Below are 23,191 nucleotides of genomic sequence, written 5' to 3'. Positions count from 1 at the left end.
TGTTAAAAAAGACCCTGCTGAATTTTAGGACCTGCAACTTTTATTACCTCCTTTTTTGCCTTTCTGTACCCAGGATAGTATAGGACTATGTTGCTGTAGGCATCATTTTCAGGAAAAAGCTGCCAGCAGAATTCTGCATTTCTTCCTTGGACTTTTTTCAGTTTTGCTTACTCTACAGGCTGCATTATTTAGGCCTTCATGTAACCTTCTCCTACCCTCTTCTTGCATTCACCTGGCAGAATTAGTGATTGGTGTACAAGGAAACTTTCAAATACTTTAGAGTACATCGTGTTCTTGTGCACACGTAGCAGTTTGCAAGGGGTGGCCCTTGCAGTCACAGCTAGAAAAACACTCCTTTAATGTAATTTTGTAGAGTATAAGCATGAGTTATATGTCAAATGGATTCAATGTAGACAGGATTAAGCATGTAAAAACAATACTACGTCATAGTAGAGTGACAAAAAGCAGCCAAGAAGGGCTTAGCGCTTACTGTAGGGAGTCTGAGGTGCCTGTTGTTACTCCTAATGTTTACCATTTGTGATTGAGCTCTTCAGCTTGCTCCAAGAGAAAAGGAAACTTGAGTTTGACCTCAAGAGTACAGCTTGACCCCATGCTACTGGAAGAATCATGGAACTGCTCTTCCTCTTCCCATAATACCTTCCTTATATTTAAAGAAAGTTTTCGCAGCCAGATCACATGACCCCACAACAGAAGGGGGCTTAGCCTAGTAAGTGCCACACTTACCACAGGGTTTTTATTCTTTTGGGAAAAAAACGGGGCACAGACTTCCTGGTAGGCAGCCAGTGACTGAAGTCAGGTGGAATTTGCCTTCACTCGATTATAATCAGCTTTGTCCCTTCACTGATGCCACCTTCTCATCCTGCCAGCTACGGTCGTAAAGCTCAGCAGGGGAAATAAACTGAGGCTACAATAACATATGGAAGTGTCTTGGCAAGATTTGGCTGGTCATTTGAAGTGTATCTCCTTTTTCTGTGGGTAGGAGATGAAGTCAGAGCTGAATGTTGTTTCATATCTACGGATTATTATTTTTAGACCGGCAGCAGGTCTTAGCCTCCGCATGTAATGCGCTCAGACACATAAGGCATCAGGGTTTGCACGAAGTGTCTGTGGAGCTCAGTCATGGATGTTGAATATAACTTGAGTTTTGGAAGCATGGATGCTCAAACCACTGAATTGTGGGATAATTTAAAGCTCAATGACTCGTGTCAGTCTATGTCAACTTCTGTTTCAGGCATGGCAGATTTGTGATAAAAGCTTTTTATAAAACCAGATCCCAACTTACGTAATTCTTAGTCCGTTGGTGTTCCGTCGAGGGGGAGATACAGGCTGTCCTATTAACTGTGGCCAGAGTGCCACTGTGTTTGGAGTGTGCATGTATTGCAGACAGGAACCTTTGCATGTTCTCTGCATATAGATGAAATCTTGGTTCATTTAAAGGTTATCATGGCCCATTCTGAAAACCAGCAGCTGAACTACGTGTATTTGGTGCTGCCAGTGAGAAGGTTTGCCTAGGATGTCATCCCTCAGCTATACATAGCAACTTCAAAGCTCCTTATAGAGAAACCTCTTACCAGTCACTTTCCACAAATGGTGCATATACCTAAAGGTACTTAGTGAAAATCCTTCAGAGGTATTTAATGCAAAAGCAGTTAGTCTCCCTGGTGTTTTTCAGAAGCCCCCACACACCACTAGCAGGCAGAAGTGCAGGGCACCTACAGCACAGCACTTGGGAGAGTTACTCATTTTGTCTCAACCACGCTCTGCCACCCCAAGAGCTTGCCAACATGTGTGACATGGGGGGGCTTGACAACCTGATTGCCAACACAGCCTATCTGCAGGCAAGGAAGAGTGCAGATGGAGACACCAAGGAGATGCAAAGGAGACGTAAGAGCCTCTCACTGCCCAGGGTTGATCAATGCAGCGAGATTAGACAGGCCATTGCTGCTGATTATGATAGCATCTGTGAGCAGCAGCCCATTGGCAAGAAATTATTCAGAGAGTTCTTGGAGACAGTGCCAGAACATTTGGTAGCTAGGGACTTCCTGGATGAAGTGTCACAGTGGGAGTTGGCAGAGGACAGTGTCAAGAGCAGTACCATGGAGAATATGATCACCAATTTTCTTAAGGCAGGCTCCAAAAACTATCTGGCTTTCATGAGCTCTGACTTGGCCAGCAAATGCGAGGCAGCTACTGTGGAAGACTATGACAGTGTCATGCAGCTGGCCAAGGAGGAAGCCAAACTCTTCCTTAAAGGCAACCCCTTCCAGGACTTCCAGACCAGCTCCTTCTATGACAGATTCCTCCAATGGAAAGTTTTTGAGAAGCAGCCGATAACTGAAAAGTACTTTTATGAATACCGAGTGCTGGGCAAAGGTGGCTTTGGAGAGGTAAGAGCTGTATTTTTAAGGATGTGGGTTATCCCTCCCCTTTCAAGACCAGCAGGTGGGTTTGCAGAGGAACTTGTCAATGATTTAAGAAATTGTATAAGGTTTTGCAAAACTTAATCCTTCAGATTGTCCATTTCCCAGAAATTAGGCTGCATTTGTTATCTATACTGTGATAGAGGCTCCAGATGCCTGTTAGTGAAGAGCTACTCTAACGTTTTTATATTCTGTATCTATGCTAGTAAAAAAGAGGTGTTCTTCACAAAAGCTTACATGGCTGTCCATATAGTTAATTACTAGTCTACTCCTTGGTGCCATTTTTAGCCTGTGCTATCTCTCAGACGCGCAGATAATTCCTAGGTGCAGTTTAGGGAATAGCACAGATCGGGTTCTGTTCCCAAAACACAGTATGAATGAGGCTGCCTTTTTCTGATATGGAAGGGAGTTTAGCTATGCAGATGCAATTTGTAGATGCCGTGTATTATCATGGTCAGAGAATGGGTCCTTGTTCATTTTCTTTGCTAATACATGTCTACTAATAGTGTCCTCAAGAACTTTGCGTAAGGTCCACCATATACTGGTCCAGAACAGAAGAGGTTGTACTCTTGTTTTTTTCCTTATTTTCTCTGCTAATATACTCTGCCACGGAAGTTAGCATCAGCAGCTACCAATCGGTATCAGTGACTCCCCAGTTCCTGGCTATTACTTCCCTTGATATTACAGTCTGTATGTGTAAAATTCCTTCATTACCTTTCCTCGTGCATCTTGCTTCTCTAGGTTTGTGCCATCCAAGTGAAAAATACTGGCAAGATGTATGCCTGCAAGAAACTGGATAAGAAAAGGTTGAAAAAGAAAGGTGGAGAGAAGATGGCACTACTGGAGAAAGAGATTCTGGAGAAGGTCACCAGCCCTTTCGTAGTCACACTAGCTTATGCCTATGAGAGCAAAAGCCATCTGTGTCTTGTCATGACTCTCATGAATGGAGGGGATTTGAAGTATCACATCTACAATGTGGGAGAAAGGGGTTTGGAAATGAACAGGGTCATCTATTACTCAGCTCAGATCACCTGTGGGATTCTGCACCTCCATTCCATCAAGATTGTGTACCGGGACATGAAACCAGAAAATGTCCTCCTGGATGATAATGGCAACTGCAGACTATCTGATCTTGGATTGGCAGTGAAAGTCAAAGAGGGAAGAAGCATCACTCAGAGGGTGAGTACAAATTCATTGAACATGGGCAGTGGGAAGGAAAGATGTTCTATTTCTAACACATTATGAGTCCAAGACTTAATTCCCCTGGATTTGTTCTTTGCTAAAGACCTTACGTGGTTATTTCATTCCAAGAGACAGGTGGTAAGAAGATTGGGTTAATTAACTCTCTAGATGCTATATGTAGTAAAATAACTTCTCTTACGCAGAAACAGAAGAATCAGCTTGACCTGTTTCTTTTAAGATAAACTCTTGAACCAGTCATTTTAGAGAGGCTAACACAAATGCTTTGTGCCTTGAGTAATAGTGCATAGTTGTTGATTGAACCAATTACTTGTTTGTTTAATGAGCACCAAAGATATGACTCCTTCTGTATTCAGTTTTTGCTCCTAGAAGAATACAGTTTCTTCCAGATTACTCTTAAGCAATGCTACTGATTGTGTTGCAGGTGTTCATGGTGCTGCACAATAAATCATTGCCAACCTTCCTCCCCCAACAAATTCATTCCTGAAAAAGCTAGCAGACTTGATGACAGTTTGCAAATGTGCGTGACTGTGCACAAGTGCAGGAAGAAAGAGTTGGATGACCAACTGGTTTTTGCTGTGTGAATTAGACTGTGCAGCACTTCAGCTGTGCCTGTGGTCATTCCAAACTAACCCAGATTTGTAATAATGTCAAGAGGTTTACTCAGAAAGATGTATTCAGGTAGCTTAACTGTGAAAAAACATGTTTCTTCCAAAGTGTCTGGAGCTTAAAGATCTGTATAATGAGTGTATGTGTCTGAAATACACTAAGAACATGAAGAAACAGAAGCAAATTATGAACTGCTCTAACTGCCTTATGTTAAACTCCCCAAATCTTTCAAGTAACTCTGTAGAAATTCAGTAGAAGAGGAGACCTTCTTGAGGCACACATGCTTGAAGTACACACGTCTTTTGACGTTGTTAATAAAGTAAATTGTAGTTAGAAGGAATATATTTTGTTTCCTGGCAATTTAAGAGGGTTGTATTATACTGGTTTTAGTTCTCAGTGGAAGAAAATGTGGAAATTGATGTATCTTTAGATAGGAAATAATTTTAAAATGAGACTGCATTGTGTTTTAGATATGAAAATACAGCTTCTGTGAAAGCTAAGGCAGGTTTTTAAACAGAACTTATGTGAAATGGGAATCTTGTTTGTGAAGATGGCATTTTGATCAGTGACCCCAAAGCTATAAACCTCACTGTGCTTTGCAAGTTATAGATGCATGCAGTTATTATGATCAGAAAAAATCATTTTGTCCAAGGGCAGTTTTTCCTACTTGTAAATATGTGAGGCTTGACAGAAGAAAAAAAAAAGTGTATATAGAAATGTCTAATCAATTCTGTTGGTGTTAGGGTAAAATCTCAAAGCAGTAGCGGACAAGGCTGTTGTTCATCCTCACTTTCTATGACAGTCATCAAGTTGTTATAATGATTTTTCTTCTGTTGTTCACTGTTCTTAGAAGCACTATTCACCCTTATATGAGTGCTTTTATTAGAGCAAAAACTGCAATGAATAGTATACTACACAATTGTAGTGTGTTATAAGGAATTCCTGTTAAAGGCAGTTTTATTCATGCAGGAAATAGAAATAGGAGAAGGAAGAAAAAGATTTTTTTTTTCCCCTCACTTTCTGTATCATAACTATGAGGGAGTTAGATGAATAATAATTCCCAGTATTTTTTTGCATTTCTATAAACTAACCCTATTTGAGTCATTTGGAAGCTACTACTAAAAAACCATTATGTAAGAGCTAGATATTGCTATTATTTATAGTAATGTCGTACACAGGAAGACCTAGAAACACCTTTACAAAATTTGTTGCATTAAGCTTCACCATATACCCCTGTAAAAAAAAAAAAAAAAAAAATTAACAGCACCATTTTAAGTTTACTAATGACAGTTACATTGTGACTTAAAACTGGCAGAAAGCTTATATGATAACATGCTTTTGGAATATGACTACCAAATCATTATCACTTTTAAAAAGTCTTGAGAGAAGGTATTTGTATAGGTTTGGAGTTTTCTCCTCAAAAAAGATGACTATGGCTCCAAGACAGATTTATTAAATTAAATTTAATCAGTTGCACCATTTCGTGGACACAGTTTTATAAGGGCGATTTTATAAGCTAAGGCAGAAAATATATTCCTCCAGGCTAAATTTGTATTGTACTATATATCTGCGTGAAGTGCCTAACATCATAAATCTGATAAATTCTAGATTTTGGATGATGGTCTGAACTAACAATTTAAAGGTTTACAATTTTCAGTCATTCATTATAGGGAAAATACTACTGATTATAACATACAACCTTTTCATTTCAATTTGTTTATCCATTTGCAAAGAATCCTTCTGTTTCGATGGATGTTGTAATACACTGAACTTCATATCTCCAGCAGTTCTGACTTTAAAGCCCTTGTAACCTTGTAACCCTCTTTTATGACCTGGTTCTTCAATATCATACTTAAAATACTGTTCTATTGCACTATGAGAATAATGCCTAACTTTGCTTTAATCATATTCACAAGTCATTCTACTGCCTGAAAGTAACTAATATCCCTAGTACCAAATGAAACCATGGTTTAACTGTCTGGTACAGTTAATGGTCATTTATATCATCTGTTAAGATAAATTTTACTTAGCCAGCCTTACACATATTATGAAGAATTAAAATAGTTTGTTTATTAAATGTAAGGTAGAAATAATTTTTTAAATTGCCTCTGTTGTGGCCTTTCTGTAAGGCGATACATTAAAAAAAAATTGGATTTTTTTTTTCTTTTTTCTGTTGTCTAATGAAATTGGAAGCTTGAGCAAGCTTGAGTTGTTTGATCTTTCATTTTATTTCTTGTTTTTCATCTTAGAAATATCAGTAGCAGCAACTGTTGAATTCCTTGTTTTGCTGAAGTACCGTTTCAGAGGAAGAAAAGGAATATGTTTTTCTGGGTCATATTTTAGCAGTTTACTCACACAGAACAGATTTCTACAATGCAAGCTACCCTTGTGTTCAGTAAAGCTACTTTTATTATGAGACTATTCATTCTAAGTATGGAGATCCTGTTTTGGTCTCATACACTTAAATGAAGAAGCAGAATGGTCCCTTCTTCAAAATAGAGTTGTTTGCATAGGGTGTGAACTAAATAGATGCTAAAGATAAAGTAAAATAATTTAAGATTTTTCAACAACTGTCTAAAAATCTCTCTTGTGATTTAGGTTTTTCTTCCTGAGTGCTAATCTTTTCATGATGTCTCTAGTTCTTTAGGTGTTAAGTGGATCTTCCTTGTGAATAAGCAAAATAAAACAGAAGATTCTTCCATACCTTTATAGATCAGGAGGAGCCAAGTAAACAAATGTGGAGTAGACGTCTGATCTTAGGCACCTGCTTAAAAAATGTTCATCTCCACATGTTTGACTGTAACTATGCTAGTATGAAAGTGGCTCTTAATACATCATAGATAGTGAAACAAAGTAGCAGTTTTCTGCCTTTTTTTTTTTCTATGTCTCTTTTCTGTTGTATATTATGAAGTAGAAACATCATGTGATGACTTTCATCATTCCTTATGTGGGGTGGAATAGTATATAATATATGGATTTATCTGTGCATTTATTTCATTAGAGATAGCAAAAATACAGTATTTTGATGCATTCTGAAAGTTTTGTACACTTCTCATGAGTGTACAAGCCATTAAAGATAAATTTGTTCCACTTTAAAAGCATAAGAAAAATTCCTAGCTCCTCATGTATGAATAAATGCATATCACCCATACATCAGCTGGAGGATCCATAAATCCCTTTTGTAAATCTGTTAGGTGATTAGGTTTGGCACAAGTGCTAAGCTAGTTAACAAGTTCCTGTTTTAGACATTTTCCAAGTTTTTGGTGAGGACTTCTATGAAATGATAATGTTTATGTTTTGTTTACCAGCCAAAGATTATTTTCTTTATGGGTGGAAAGGTTTTTTGAATTTTAGATGGGTGACTTTAATGTGGTCTTATGAAGTAATGTGCCTTTATGCTACAGAAAAGGCATTGTGCAGCTGATGATTAATACTTATGTAACTGAAGGAGTAGCTTTGGTATCCTTTAAGTATTGTCATTACATATACTCCTTTTGAGAAATATTTCTGTGCTCTATACCAATTTGTCTGTAGCTGTTAAAATAAAAATACCCTGCTTTCAGAAACAGTGCTCTTTATAAAGGTCTAGAAGGAGTTGGATACCCAGCCTTACTTTTCTTCCTTTCTTTTCAATTGCTAAAGCAGCAAGTAGAAACATCTGGCTTTTCATCTGAATGTTATTTTGAACAGATATAGGTAGTTGTAAGTAATTGTTACAGTAATAATTACAGAGTTTAGAAAACTTTAACTTCACTAAGTAAGGTGTGCTGATTTGTACTTGCAAAGTGTTAGCTGGCTTTAGAACGGAGAAGTCACCAAAATGAAAAAGAAAATACACAAGTTTGAACAATAACAGTCTCGGAAATAAAAGAAGTAGAATGCAATTGAGAACTACTTACAATGTATGTTTTCTTCATGAAACAAACATGGATTATATGGGATCTTCTTGTGATACTTGCATGTACCTGTGTAATCTACCTAGAAACGTGTATATGCACACTTACTCAGAGTTCTTACATCACTGGAAACGGAAATAAATTCTTTGCCAGTGATAATATAATTATTCAGGAATTGAGGAAATACCATTATGACTTTTCATTCAAATGTGAGTGTAGCATCTGTTCTGATGTGTTGATCATACTGTGCATAAACTAGATTGTATCTTAAAAGTACCCCTTTTTAAATGTTGATACTCTCTTTGTCTTATATAATCAAAAAAGGCAACAAGGAGAAACTGAGAGTCTGCAAAGATGGCTTTTGCACAGGCAAAATGTTTTGTCTAGTTATGTACTCACTTGATTGATTCTGGAGCTAGTTCTTTTTGCATATGACAGAAATGAGGAGCCTCCATTCCAAGTTTCTCCACTTGAACAGGTTGACTTGGCAATCCTTTTTCTTGAAGTGTCTGCAACTTTTTCTTATACAAGTGAATTTTCAGTTGTATATGAATCAAATGCTCCTGCCCTTAATCAAAAGAGTAATACTACTTAATTTCCTGAGAATGGTTGTGAGAAAAGTGAGCATGTTCTTCTGTTTAGTACTCTCATATCCTCCGCATATCAAAATATAGAGGACTTAATTCTGTTTTTCCAGAAGTCAGTGCATATTTGCTGTTTATTTCAGGAAGAACTTTCTGCCCTTACTGGTGCAAAGCGACTGTTGCACGTAAATTGTGAAGTACTTTTGTGCAGATGCATGTGAGCCAGAGAGCTTAAATATTGACATAATAACTGTGAAAAATAAGGCAAACATATCTGTGTAGTATTTATAAATGTGTATTCATATCTTCTGAGGTTTCAGGCGGCTTCACAGTTTTCCTGTGCTATGTTTTATATATTTGAAGGACATAATAATATTTTTATAGGAAAAACATGTTTTGATTAAAATCTTACTCAAAATGTCCTTTTGCCCTCCTGTATGTTTGTTTATTATAAGATTCTATTTCTTAAGAAAACAGAAGGAAATCTATTTAGATGTTCCTGAAACTTGCAGTTTAATTTCAAGGCAGTTGAGAAGCAGGAGGAGGGTTTAGACTTGTGAAATAAAAAATAACTCAGCAAGCTATTCTACAGTTGACCTTTGGTCATTATCACATGGCATAATGGATAAGATTCTGTAAAAATTTATTCTTCCTCTGCACTTTGAAAAATGACAGCCCTTCATTTGCTCAGGTTTAGAGTGACTTGCTGCTCTTTTACAGTTTCAAAACTACCATTCTACTTATGCTTTTTTAAGTATGACATGTAAAATGGATTGTTTTACTAGCAGAACTTTGTTCTTAAAAATTTTGATAATCATGGTTATTATGAAGGGCGTCATCATGACAGGTATTTCAGATTTTTTTTTTTAATCTCTGAAACACAGTTTATAGTATGCAACCTTATCCACTATGAATACCATGATCAGAGAGTGAAGGGAGCAAAAAATGATTTTGTGGGACCATTCTGCCTCCTGCAGTTTTGGAGATGGCAGAAAGGATACTGTAGTCGTCTAAAATCATGAGAATGCAATGTGTTCCATTAAATGTTTTTCCTAGACAGGGTGTGCCACCCATGAGACACATTTTCCTCTCTGAGGAAAGACATTAGAGCCCTTTAAGACATAGCATCAAGTCTCTTTGCATGACTTTTAAAATAGTTCTTCATTCAGTTTAATCTGACAGTTAATAAATGCTATAGCACGCTCTATAAAAAAAGCAAGAGATTCCTTACCAAGTTCCTTCCTAGAGCTAGGAAGGAGCTAGCTACTTACATAGAATTTTTCATGTTGAAATAGCTTAAGTGCTAAATATTACTGGTTAATCCCTTTGTCTCTTGTTCATTATTTATTATAGAAAATAATATACATTCTGGAATGATCTCTTTGGTAAGTCATCTAGTGGGCCACTTGTTGGTTCAACACTGTCAAAGATGTTTTTATTTTATTGGGTAAAAAATGGAACATTTGTCTGACAACGTAATTCTTTGAACTGTTGATTTGGCAGCTTTGACCAGAAGCAGTATTGCAGGAACTGTAAGCTACGGGATGGTGAGGAATGTTGTACTTCTGTTCTTATTGGACTACATGACATTCCACTTACTGTGATGAGTAGTTTCAGTTAACAAACATATAATGACTTTTTTATGAAGACAAAATAAAATCCTGAAATTACAGGCATAAGCAAGGGAAAATTGTGGGTTTGGTTTTGCTCATTGTTCAAGTTTAAAATCTGCTAGTGAAAGGTAGCAGCTTCAAAATACATGGAGGTGGTTCTTAACACAATGTATAGTTAAGCTGCAGGGCTCTTGCAAAAGATCTTGTAGGGTCTAAGAATTTATCTAGATTCAGGGGGAGAGTGGACAATTGATGGAAGACAACTTTGTTGAGAGAAACCATTTCTGTCTCTGGAAGCCCTTGAACTGAAAACAGTTGGAGTCTAGGAAAGTATTAGAGAAGTATCAATGTACACACCAGGTTCTTATAGTCTTCCCTAAGCATCCATTTTTTGGCCGATTCACAGACAGTAAACTGGCCATATGGCCTTTGGTCTGATGCAGCCAGTACCATCTTCCTGGATTTACATGTAAAAGAATTGTACCTCCAACATTAGTCGTAATCCTGAAAGATTTTAGTGATAAGACAGTAACCATCCAGGCCTCATTGTCATTTGCACTGCTTAACCCACAGGAGCTGAACCTACATTGAAGGGCTAGTACCCTTCTTAGGGCACCTTGCAGTCCTGTTCCCTCAGTCACACGGGCACTGACACAGAACTTCTCTTTGGTATCCCCTTTTTGAGAAAGCCACCTGTGCATTGTGCTATGATACTGTATTTGCATTCATTATGAAGAGCTTCATAAAATATACAGGCCAAAGTAGATGGAGAATTTTCTCCCATATTAATATTGTTTATGGAATATTCTGTGGTCATTAAAAAACCCATAAGCATCTCTGAAGTATTATTATTCACACAATATAGATGGGAAATGATGAGGAGAAATTTAAAGGGAAATTAATGGGAAAATTATGTTACAGGAAGACTAGAGAACTAAGTTCTTGAATTCTAATTGTGTGGTTATGAGTTTGTATCAGTGTTCTGCTTGTCCTATATGCTCCATCTCTATAATGTCTGATTGCTTCACTGTCTATCAGTGCATATTTCTTCTGATGACACTTCACCAAGGTGCGGATGTTAGCAGGTTCTATCTCCAGTAGGATCTGAGGCAGTGATAGTGATTTACACATGATCACACAGGAGGAGAGTAGGGAGATGCTGTGGAGTTCCAAGTTAAAATTGGTGCCCAGTTACTAGACCGTCCTTCCTTGAGCTGTCCCTTTGATTTTCATATAGCATGAATCTAAACTGAAAAACATGCTGTAACTGTGTCTATTTCTCTTCCCAAATGTGAGCACAGAGGCAGCCTGCCCTTACTGTCACAGAAGTGGCTTTCTCTTTCATTTGTGCAACTTCCTTGATTTCAATGGCTACTGATGTCCAAACTTAAAAGAGTAAAAAACAATGGTGGATTTTTTTTTTTACTACTCCAGTTAGTGACATTGAACCCAGAGGCAGTTTTGTTTCCTTTTATTCTAATATAGTAGAAATTTGTTTTGTCCCTTTTGTGCTTTTATCTGTGTGGGGTTTTTTAAGGCAGATAATTTTCCCTGTTAAGATTATGTGCCTGTGTGAAAATGAAAAAAACTTTGGTCTTGAATTGTGTGTAAGCAAGTGGGATTCAGTAGCTCCTAAACTTCTATGCAGTCTTTCTCATTATCTTTTCCTGTTACTCTGAACAGTCATCCTTGTGTTCTTCTGAATCAGCAGCCCATCAATTTATGATGGGGCATGCCATCATAAGGTCCTTCCCTTTGCTAAGCATTAACAACATGCCAAAATCTTTTTTCTGTGAGACTTTTTGAGGGTGCCTTTTGTTCTAATTATATTTGATTTTATCTTCTTTTAAAAGATAGTTGCCTTTGATCAACTGGCTTCTTGTTGCTGTATAAACATGTGGTGAGAAAGTGTGGAGGAACTGCAACTGTGTGTGACTCATTTAAATTACGCTCCATTCCTCCTCACGGTGGCTCTTGGGAGAAAAATGAAGAATGTAAAGTGAGTGACAGGGGCAGATCAGTTGTTCTTCTCTACGTCTAGGGCCTATTAGCTTGTGTGCAGAGAAGAGTTTTCTGTGGTCTGTTCCTGCATTCCTGCAGGGTCTATTAAGGCCATTGCTGAAGGAGTGGAGGAACAGCTGGACAAGAGAACAAAGCAGGCAGTGGCACCCCTTGGAGGAAGGAAGGACCGAGCCCCAGGAAACAGCTGATAGAGCTAAACTCAGCTTGTTTTTTTTCCTCTGTTCAACAGTTCTTGTGCCATGGCAAACAAAAGATAGACATTCTGATTTGCTTTACTGTTTGGTTTGTGATATCAATTGAGTTTGTTTTGCAGAGATCTGTGGGAAAAGGTAGAGAGATCTAAACCCCGTTTCTCCTCATTTGCCTGTTGCTGTGCTCATGAAAGCTCCAGAGAGTTTTGTTTCTTTCTCCCCTGCATCTGCTAGAAGCTGGGATAACGACAGTGTTCAAGGGACTTTCCCTTCTCAGGACAGCAATCTGAGTAGGATGTATGAGCGTGCTTACACTGTGGGCCTCGCTCTGCTCAGAGTTGTGGTGTGCCAAGTACCGTTGACTGTACTGGGAACTGAGTGCACTTAGTGCTTCTCAGGATCACATCTTGTATTATTAAAAGATTATAATTATGTGACCTTTTAAAAATTTATGCAGGATCACATTTCACAAAAGAAACATTTGTATACTTTCAGATGAGTCATTTCTACTATGCCCTGTCAAACCACACTCAAAGCAACAATTCCACTTAACAGAACCTCACTAATGCATCCAAGGACAACATTTGGTCATCACATTTTAGAGGATTATTGAAAAATTGTATTTTGGGTTGTTCTGAAGATGGAGAAATAAAGGGAGAAGTAGATCTGTTAACCCTTTTCAAAAGCAAGTCAATTAAAATTTAATTGACTGAAATTTAATGACTATTTTTATATTTCAAACAGCATATGCAAGTAAGGCATCCTGCTCATCATCACAAAAGACAGTATTGATGGAGAGCAAGCAAAAATTAGCTAGCGTTGCACTGACTACACTCCAAAAAGTTGTGTGTCTGTGCAATGGCATATGATTTCTGCCTTCTGTAAAAAAGTTGGGGTAATATAACATTCTTTGGCTCCTTTGTGATATTTTTTTAAATTGTGTCCCATTAGACGCTTCCAGGTCAGTGAAGAGGTCATTCGATGTGTTTGTGTGTCTCTTGTAAGATTACTTGAACAGTCAACACTTATATTCAAATCTGTCCTGGTCTTACCGGGAATCCTAGAGGAAAGAAGGAAATAATGTGCTTGGTCTTAGTCTCAGTCAAAACCCAATGTAAGTCCAAGTAGTGTAGAGTTGTCAAAAAAGGAATTTAACTTTCTGAGTGTGGTTTTTTTATTTTCCCTGTTTCCATTAAGAGTGACATGTATCTATGTAAAATAATATCTAGTAAGAAAAAGTGTTTTTCAATTAATGCACAACTTCTGAATTTACTTATAAATTGTATTGAGTGAAAACAGCCACAAAATCATAAAAACCTAATTATTTTTTTGTGCAATAGACATACCATACTTAGAGGTATGCATTCTGAGGCATGGTCAATAATTCTAACTGAATTAAATACTCTGTACCAGCCCATGGAAAATAAAGACCTTCTCAAAAATAATGCATTTATCTTTTTTGTGATATCTTTTAATTCCTTTGCTTTCTGTCCTTTTTTTTTTACCTTTTTACATTTGAGTATAGTTTGCAGTATATTTATTTTCTTCTTGGCCTGCTGAGAGTAACTTAACTCATTACTTTGAATCACTTTTGCTTTGGGAATCAGTGGATACACTGATTCCGCCTAATACACTATTTTTTTGCTGCTCAAATCTCACTACTGCTACTGACAGCTGTACAGTTTAAGAACTCCCTTCACTAAGCTTCTGTTTTACCTGCTTAAATAAACCTCTCCTGAGTCATCGAGGCTGCTTTTCATGTTGCCACAGGATCTGTTTTCCTTGAAAGATGATCTGATTTTTGACATCTTGTTCTTCATAATGATTAGTGCAGGGATGTTCGGTTTTAGCTTTCCTTTAATGCTATCTACTCCCCAAAGATAGAATTAAATCTTCATTTGAAAGACGTATGTTATTCCAGTTCTGGGGGATGAATGATTCCTTTTTTTGTGTGTTCCCTAATATAGCAAATGCTTATGGCTTTGTCATCTTTCTTCCTAAATGATTTTGCCAAAGCTCCACATATGTAGAAATAGGTGGAAAAGACTAAAATTTAAGCTCCTTTCTTCAAATTCCTGTTTTGATAAAGATTGCAGAGATTTATTTATTTCTTCCCCCTGCTTGTTTATGTGTTTCTTCCCCCTTAAACATCACTGCTGACTACTTGTGAAATGTGTTTGTTTCTGCTATAAAATGGTAATGTTTAAGTGGGTTTTGAGTCTCAGGGGTTATGAGATTAGGTTTAGATTCCTGCTTCTCAGCCTGTTCCTTCATTATGAATCATAGGAAAGCTTCAGGATTGGAAGAGATTTGTTTTAAGATTATGTTCAGGTTTTGATGAAATTCCATGAGAAAAAACAGCTCTCATAAAAATCTGAATTATATCAGAGGAACAATATATGTTTCTAGACTTCTCTCAGATTGAGCTGAATCAGCTCAAAACGAGCTCAAAAGATTTAAGTGCTACTAATTTAGAATTTTGAAGTTAATTCATGTTCACAGTAACCCCATCCACAGTCTTTCACTTCAGTTTGAAGGGAAGCTGCTGTTGGTCCATCCCTAGTGTCTGTCAAGTTGTGGTCATGCAGTCTTTTTAGTCTGTGATTGTGATCTTGCTTTCTCTGTTCTTGAAACACGAGCACCATGTCAAAGCACTATGTTCTTCAGTATGGTGTGACAATGTGTGAAGGTTATGTGTAAAAGGGACATGGAAGAGACTGAAGTTACTTGGCAACTATTTATTTGGAAAAAACAGCTATGGGAGAAAACACAAGTGCAAGGGAAGAGAGGCAGTCTGAAAGGAGCTGCCTTGAGACAGTCATGATCACAGAATTCAGACTTGTTCATGTCAGAGTTATCCAGTTCCCATATGATGATGTGAAGTTGCAGCAAAGTAATGTCTTATCAGAAAGACCATCCTGTGCTGTCAGGGTACATTTTGATGATGATATGACTCATCAGTTCTTCAAGGCATTAGTGCCCCAGCTTCATCTCAGTAAAAATGTTTATTGCTTCCCAGAAGGAAAAAAAAAAAAAAAAAGACAAAAAATATTCCAGAAGCCTATTTAGTGTCTGTGTTCACTAACCTGCAATGAGCTCTGTGTGCATCCTTTTATACCAAACTTTCTCTACTGCTTTCAACCCCTTCCAGGTTTCATGATCTTCTGAGGCCAGATGGATCTGGGTTCTGTGGTCTGTATCTGAGCACTTGTCCCCCTTTCTGAATAGAGTAGTAATCACACATAAAAATGTAATACTGTCAGGGTGTCTCTCAATATTAACTTTTACTTAGAGAAATTCACTGCCAACAGTACAAATTACCTGTGGAATGATGTCAGCTGCTGCAATGCCCATACTGCTCCTCTGTACTTTTGTGGTCTTAGTGAGGGAGGCAACAGTTTGCTTTTAACCTTTTCTTTTGCTTTCAACCTGGCTGATAATTTTGTTGTTCTCATCTCATTTCTGTTTTTCAACCAAATGGAGGATTTTGCTCTATATCCCTAAAATTAAAAAAACACAGAGAGGAAAAACAAACTGGATTTAATTTTCTGACCATTAGATTTATGTTGTAATTGATGCTAAGATGTTCCCTCTTGCACACATTGTTTACAGTAGAGTATATGCCATAATGTGTAATGGCATGAGCTAAAATTTATAGTAGACCTGACTCAGAAATACTGTGCCTAAAGTTGCAAATATTAGAGGAATTACCCAGACCTCATAAAATGAAATTCATCTGTTGAACTGTGCTTTTTACAAATATAATTTGTGCAAATGAGCTCTAGTTTTAGTTACCTTTTTCTAACTGTTTTGGTTTGGAGTCAATCTCTGTCACTACTTGTGTTCTGGTGGCAATAATAATGACCATCTTGAATAACCTTTAGTGGGATTTTGCACAATGATAGTTTTCACTTCAAATTGTAATACTACTAATACATCAGTGCCAGTATTTCAAAAAGATAAAAAAGAGGTTCAAACAACTTCTGCCATAGTTATCAGTGTTAGCTGAATCTGGTAAATATATAAAATAAGATATAGCATCAGATGTGACAGGAAATGTTGGGTCTGGAGAGAATGCTGTTTCAATTGAAATCTCACATCCTCGGTCACGTAACAGTGCGGCAGAAAGCGTACAGAGAGATTGACCTCCTGTCTTTCCTTCCAGGTGAATCAGCTCCCTGGAGAGGGAGGCAGCAGGAGCTCTCTTGAACACTGTGCAGTCTGTCCCCCGGGGGAGTTGTGCCAGGCCTGGTCTGGGAAGGGATCAGGCAGAATCCTCTCTCAGAGTGGCCACTTCTCTTGGAGAAGGGTCCATTAGTGCTGTATATAGTAATAGTCTTTATTCAGAGACCTTTTTTCGGTTAGGAAATATGAACTTGTTCTTTCATCTGAATGCATCTAATTTACTAATTATAATTTCCATAGGTTTACTTTCTTACAATGGTTTTAAGAGTTTGTCTTGGCCCTTGGTGGTAGTACCTCCTTCCAGAAACCAACAGGGAGTGCAAGTGAGAACCTCCTCATGCAGCTCAGCTACTGGCTTTGATGAGAATTTTCTCACTGGCCGCACACCCCTGTGTTGGACCAGTTATAACCACTGAGCAGGGAGGGAATCAATGATTATTTGTCTCATTCCTGTCTTTTTTTTAATCTTTTCAGATTGATTGCTAGTTGTGTTTGCAGGACAAAGCTAGCAACCCTATCTTTAACAGGAAAACAACTAATATGGAAGAAGAAAGCAAGCTAAACATTAATTTTATAAAGAAAACACTTTTAGGTAGAAATTGCAGAGTCATTTCACCTTTGAAGAGCATATTTTAGACAGTTTTCCCATATGCTAAAATGTTTAAAGACAGATATAGTCCCTGTGCTAAAACAAGAGTTATACCTCGGAGTTTCTAGATAAAAAAAATATGTTAATTTGTACAGTTTCTAGATACAAAATATATCAATTGTATTACTAATATTTTGGAAGAATTACAGGCTAGTCTGTTTAATTGTATGCATTTAATTACTGACATTGTATAGTAAATCTGTCTGTATGTTTGTAATAGGCTGGGACAAATGGTTATATGGCTCCGGAAATCCTGAAGGAAGAAGAATACAGCTATTCTGTGGACTGGTTTTCTGTGGGGTGTAGTATTTATGAGATGGTTGCTGGGCGAACACCATTCAAGGATTTCAAAGAAAAGGTCAGTAAGGATGAGGTTAAAAGAAGAACTCTGGAAGATGAGGTGAAATTTGAACATGCCAACTTTACAGAGGAAGCAAAAGATATTTGCCAACTGTTCTTGGCCAAGACAGCAGAGAATCGTTTAGGAAGCAGGTATGCCTTACTTCTCAAACTCAGTAAAAGCCAGATTAAAGCTGCAAACAATATTATTATTTTACGTATTGCACAAAATGAGGTTAGATCTTGACTTTCTATAGAGTATTGCATTTTCCTTTTCAGTTCTAGGAGGAGAGAGGTGGAAAGTTTTGAAGATAATATGGAAATAAGGAATTTTGTTGCAATAGTGTGATTGTCCATCCTCAGCCCAGGCTACTCATAGGAGGTCCTTTCTTGGTGTTTTTTTGGGGTGAAACTCTAGTCTGGGAGAAGGGAGAGCAGCCCATTTCTCTTACCTTTTCTTTCCTAAAAGTAAAGGATATTCAAGTAGATACCTGTATCTATGCTAATGCAGAATGAATGCAAAAACCTTAGGCTGTATCACTTACTGGAATGATGTGGGCGAAAATCCAAATCTGCAGTGTGGATTCTCTTCCTTGCAGATATCTAACTTGCAAGGCTGTGTCATTGGCTTCTTACTGAAGAGACCTTAATCCCTCTGCTTTACTCAAGTGCTTTAAAAAAACCTTGTAGACGTTCTGGTTTTCCTGACTCATCCCAGGAGGAAAAGAATATTGTGCACAAATTCTTATAAAGCAAAACATTTTGGGGGACTTAAGAGGTGGCTCTGGGTTGATGAAGACTGATGGATGTGTCCCTGACTTAGCAATTTCAAGTAGCTGCTCAATAGCAAGAAAATTGGAAAGCTAAGCATTGTAACATTTAACTTGTAATATCTCTGATCCCTCCAATATATGTGTGTGTGTATATACAAAAAAATGATTTAGTGCAGTTCTGAGACTGGGGATCTACGTTTACAATATAGACAAAATAAAAGAAATATAATAAAAATATAAAAAACTAATAGGAAACTGATAGTACCTGTCTTTAGAGTACACCATGATTTGAATAATCTATGAATATAAATATATGTATCAGGTGCTTTTCCAATCTAAAGGTGGAATAAACACAGGGACTTAATGAAAATGTACAAATAGTCTTCTAAATTTATATTTCATAACAATGCAGACCAGATTTGCAAAATGTTAGTCACACATTTGCCTGAAAGAAATAACTTTAATGAAAGGTAATATATTATTAATATACACATTCTTATTATTCCAGTGCTAAGTGAAGACAACTATTCTTTGTGCCTGATGAGTTTTCCCAACAACTCTGCAAGGCTGCAGAAAAAAAAAAATTGAACACCACATAGAGTATGTTTGATACAAAATCTGTATTATTTTTAATATGTTTAAAGAGCTTATTTTAAAAATAAATTTAATACAAAAGCATTTAGAACATTCCTCCTTACAAGTCAGCATGCTTTACAGGCATTTAGTCTTACTGCATTTTGTGAAGTAAACAAATTTCAGAGTAGGGGAAGATGAAACTTAGAGATTCTGAGCAACTTGGATCAAGTTCATTCAGCAAGTCTGAAGCAAAACCAGCAACAGACTATTCACTTACTGTAACCACATTCCCTTTGCCGAGGGAATAATTTGCAATGATTCTGTCTGCTTACTGTTAACATTATTTCTCAGTAATGGGATAAATGTGCACAGAAAGGTAATTGCAGAGATTATTTTTAATTTTCTGCTATTTAAGATATTCTTACTCTTATGTGCTGTACTTAGAGAAGGAAAATGAAAGGATGTATACCATGGCTGGGCATGATAAAGAATAAAAGCCCACATGTACCTCTTAAACAGGGTGATACTATTGAGGACAGCTCATCGTTATGTAAAGATTAGCACTGTAATTCTGCGAAGGACAAGAAGACCTTGGGTTATCTACATAAGTGCCTGTTGCATAAGTTAAAGCTGCTCAAGGACAGCTCTACTTTGTACACCTGACCTTTTAAAATTCTCCACTCTTTTGTTGAAAACTCAATGTCACTGGCTAACTCAGGAAAGATGTAACCCTTTTTCTCCACTCAAGCTCTTTGGGATTGACATCTCAAATCCCAAATCTCTATAGTGATTTATTTAGTTAGTTAGTTATTTCAGTGGAGGAATACAAAATTGACAGAGTTTAGATGAGTTCATTTGCTCTTTCTATTTAAGCTACATAAATATGCAGTTCACAGAGGAAGAGCTCAAGTTCATCTCCAGCTAGCTGGAAGATGCCTCAGCTGGTTCCAGTAGATGGCGTTCCTGTAGCTTTATGTTTTTAAACTTTTTATGGTTTTGGTAGTGTCAGAAAATACATCAAAATACATCAGGATGAGGAGCACTGCAGCAATTTATTCTGGAGCCTTCACCAGCTTCTAGTGCTTTTTGGTTTATGTTACAGAAATGAAAAGCAAAATGAAGTGAAATTTCTGTGAGTACATCTGCCCAGTAGGATTGTCAACGCTACTAGCTCACTAGCGTCCCAAGGCAGTAGTTCATTTAAACAGCAAATCTAATGCACTTAAAGCTAAACAGTGAATGTAAATAAATCACATCAGGTTCCAGAGCTGCTTGAGTACTTGGTTGTCACTAGCTAGTTAAGTTAGGAGATGATTTTGCAGGACTATATATATGCAGAGGTCATGATCCCTGTTGACTTAATTTATACATTCATAATTGCGTTCATATGGCTCTTTTGGGCTGTAAACTTCATGATTTCATTGCCCAGGCTGCCCAGATGGCAGCATGTATCATTATTCAGGCTGTGATTTAGCATCCTGGTCACAGGTAGTGTACAGTGGTTAGTGGCTGGTGGTGACCTTCTCAGAATAACCAGGCAGCAGAGGTGCAAAATGACAATTTTCTAATCAGGGAGCTGAAAAGGGCAGCTGGTAGTTTCATCTCAGCTGTGGCTGGATAGCACCAAGGCAGGCTTAGAAGCATGGCAGGACAGTGTATGAGGAACTGGCAGTAGTGGCAAGCTAGAGGAGCTGTTCTGTACACATGGTATAAGGTCTTAAAAAATGAAGATTTTGTGTAGTCACACAAATCTACTACTTCTATATAGTGCTTCTACACATTTGTGAAAATAAAAAGACTTTGCAGAGATTTGCATTACATTTTGTTCATAGAACATTGTCTAGAAATATATGAGGGCTTACACTTTGCTAAGTATATGATTTTGAAAGGAAGTGGGAAGATAAAAAAGCAGCATGTTAGCCTCAGAAAATGGTAGTTGCTAAAAACCAGACAAATTTGATTTTCCTACATTACCATTTTCAAGACCAGTGCATCCATAAATACATTTTAAAAAGTGCATAGGTGTAGAAAATGCAGTGGTCCTCTCTGCTCCTCCTCTCACTAGAATTCAAAACTCAAACTTGGCATGCCTTGATGCTGGAGGCACAGTTCAAAAGCTGTGGTCCTTGTGGTCATGCTTTAACAAGCACACATTTGAGGCTCGGATTGTTCTCATCATCAGAATATCCTACAAGTCTCTCTATGGGTCTACAATGAAACAGTTCACTGTTTATTTTACAGCAAAAATTCTCAGTACAGCAAAAATGCAGTTGTTTTTCATAAGATGTACTTAAAATATGTATTTACAATTATTTTAGTCCTTGGAATTTATTATTGGGTTTTAACAATATTAATAAAGGATTGTGTTTGTGACACTGGCACATATACTTTTGCTAATGTCATAATTTGTGAATCTCTTGCTTAAAATCTTTGCTAATTTATAAGAGTAGTTAATGAACAGACTCATTAAACTGAGAGTGTTTATTAGAGTGACATAACTGAGTTTTATGATGTAAACGCAAAGCTGCTTTGAATTAAGATAAAACCAAAAATGTCATTTGTCACCATTTTCCTATTCACTGTTGTTCCTTGGAGTCAGTCCCTAGATATATTAACCCAATGTACCCCAGTCTAAAGTTTAATAGATATTCTTATCCTAGTTAATCTAGAGCCAACCACTGGACTTTCATTGCCATTCAGTAAATCCAATATTCCTTCCCCTCCCCAGCTTGCTGTATCTTCAGTTCTGGTTAAAGTCTGTCTTTGGTTATGGGTGTCTCGGTGCACTGCCAGAAGCAGCACTGCAACTCTTGCATGGCACCTTGCCCAGACTGATTTACCCTGAAAGGTAGAGTAATGAATAATGGGATCAGGATGTTCTCTGCTTCTCAGCTTTGCTTATATTGTGCAATGCAGCATTCTCTGGTTATGAAAAAAAGGAATTGCATTGTATGATCTTTCTCTCTCCCCTCCCCCCCCCCCCCTTAAAATACTCTTATGTATACAACACAAAGACCCACCTGTATCTATCTGAGAGCAAAACATCGTACTGATTAACAAACCTTTGCTTTATTGCAGAAATGAAGATGATGACCCAAGAAAACATAGTTTCTTCAAAACAATAAATTTCCACAGGCTAGAGGCAAACCTTGTTGACCCTCCATTTGTGCCAGATCCATCAGTTGTCTATGCCAGAGATATTACAGACATTGCTGACTTCTCTGAAATACGAGGAATTGAGTTTGATGACAAAGATAAGAAGTTCTTCAAAAAGTTTGCAACAGGTGCTGTCCCTATAGCCTGGCAGGAAGAAATTCTAGAAACGGGACTGTTTGAAGAACTGAATGATCCTAACAGAGGTCCCAGGGGTTACACAAATGGAAGTGAAGCTAAGTCGGGAGTTTGTTTGTTGTTGTAAATATCACATCATTAACAAAAAGAGTAGAAACCACCTCAGAACTTTCCATATTCTGACAGTGTTTCAGAAATTCAGTGCATCTGTTTAAGAACCAACAATCAGTGTAATATGACATTGACAGGCTATGTAGGACCATCAGCTGTATAGACTATATTATTTTCCTTTTTTCTAACAAAGGAGATAATATTTTTATTTTATTGGAGATTTATCAAGATGAAGAACCGTATTTCTCTTAAGAAGCTTAGAATGATAGAAATTCTGAAATACACAAAGCAATAATAGAGGGAAGAGGCAACACCTTTTGAAAATTACTACCATTGTGAATACAATGATTTGTTGGTTTACTTTCTATTTTCTTGTTATTTCTACTAACATTTCCTCTTTGTTCTACAGTTTTCAGGAAAGACTTTTTAATTTTCAAGTAATATTCTCAGTTAGACAGTAGAGCTCATATACCATGTCAAACTTGGAATCTTATTGGTTAGCCAGTCTCTCTGTTGTTTTCTTAATTTCTGGTAGTTTTTGGATGGTTTAATTGTAATATGTTCAAATTGTCATAAAATGTAAAAGAAGGCTCTACATATCACTAGGAAATAGGACCAACAGGATCAAACTCTTTTCAAAGATGATTTTCACAGAGTGAAGATAAGATTGCACCAATTTCATTGAATAAAGCATTTATTTATTATTATTAA

At 37.2% G+C, this 23,191-nt stretch overlaps 1 protein-coding gene across 1 annotated transcript in view; it reads left to right on the top strand.

Annotated features, from left to right (window-relative positions):
• GRK7 (G protein-coupled receptor kinase 7) overlaps positions 1–23,191 on the top strand; it is a 24,185-nt gene extending 994 nt beyond the window's left edge. Inside the window, exons 2-5 of the mRNA XM_074877604.1 lie at positions 547–2,408; positions 3,183–3,620; positions 17,611–17,882; positions 22,157–23,191. Of these exons, the coding sequence (XP_074733705.1) occupies positions 1,659–2,408; positions 3,183–3,620; positions 17,611–17,882; positions 22,157–22,496 (1,800 nt within the window). The 5' untranslated portion in view covers positions 547–1,658 and the 3' untranslated portion in view covers positions 22,497–23,191. The remainder of the gene's footprint in view (positions 1–546; positions 2,409–3,182; positions 3,621–17,610; positions 17,883–22,156) is intronic.

Source organism: Strix uralensis, chromosome 9 (assembly GCF_047716275.1).
Source record: "Strix uralensis isolate ZFMK-TIS-50842 chromosome 9, bStrUra1, whole genome shotgun sequence".
Classification (NCBI taxonomy): domain Eukaryota; kingdom Metazoa; phylum Chordata; class Aves; order Strigiformes; family Strigidae; genus Strix; species Strix uralensis.
The sequence above is the reverse complement of the archived record's forward strand: the minus strand, read 5'-3'. Positions and strand labels throughout refer to the sequence as shown.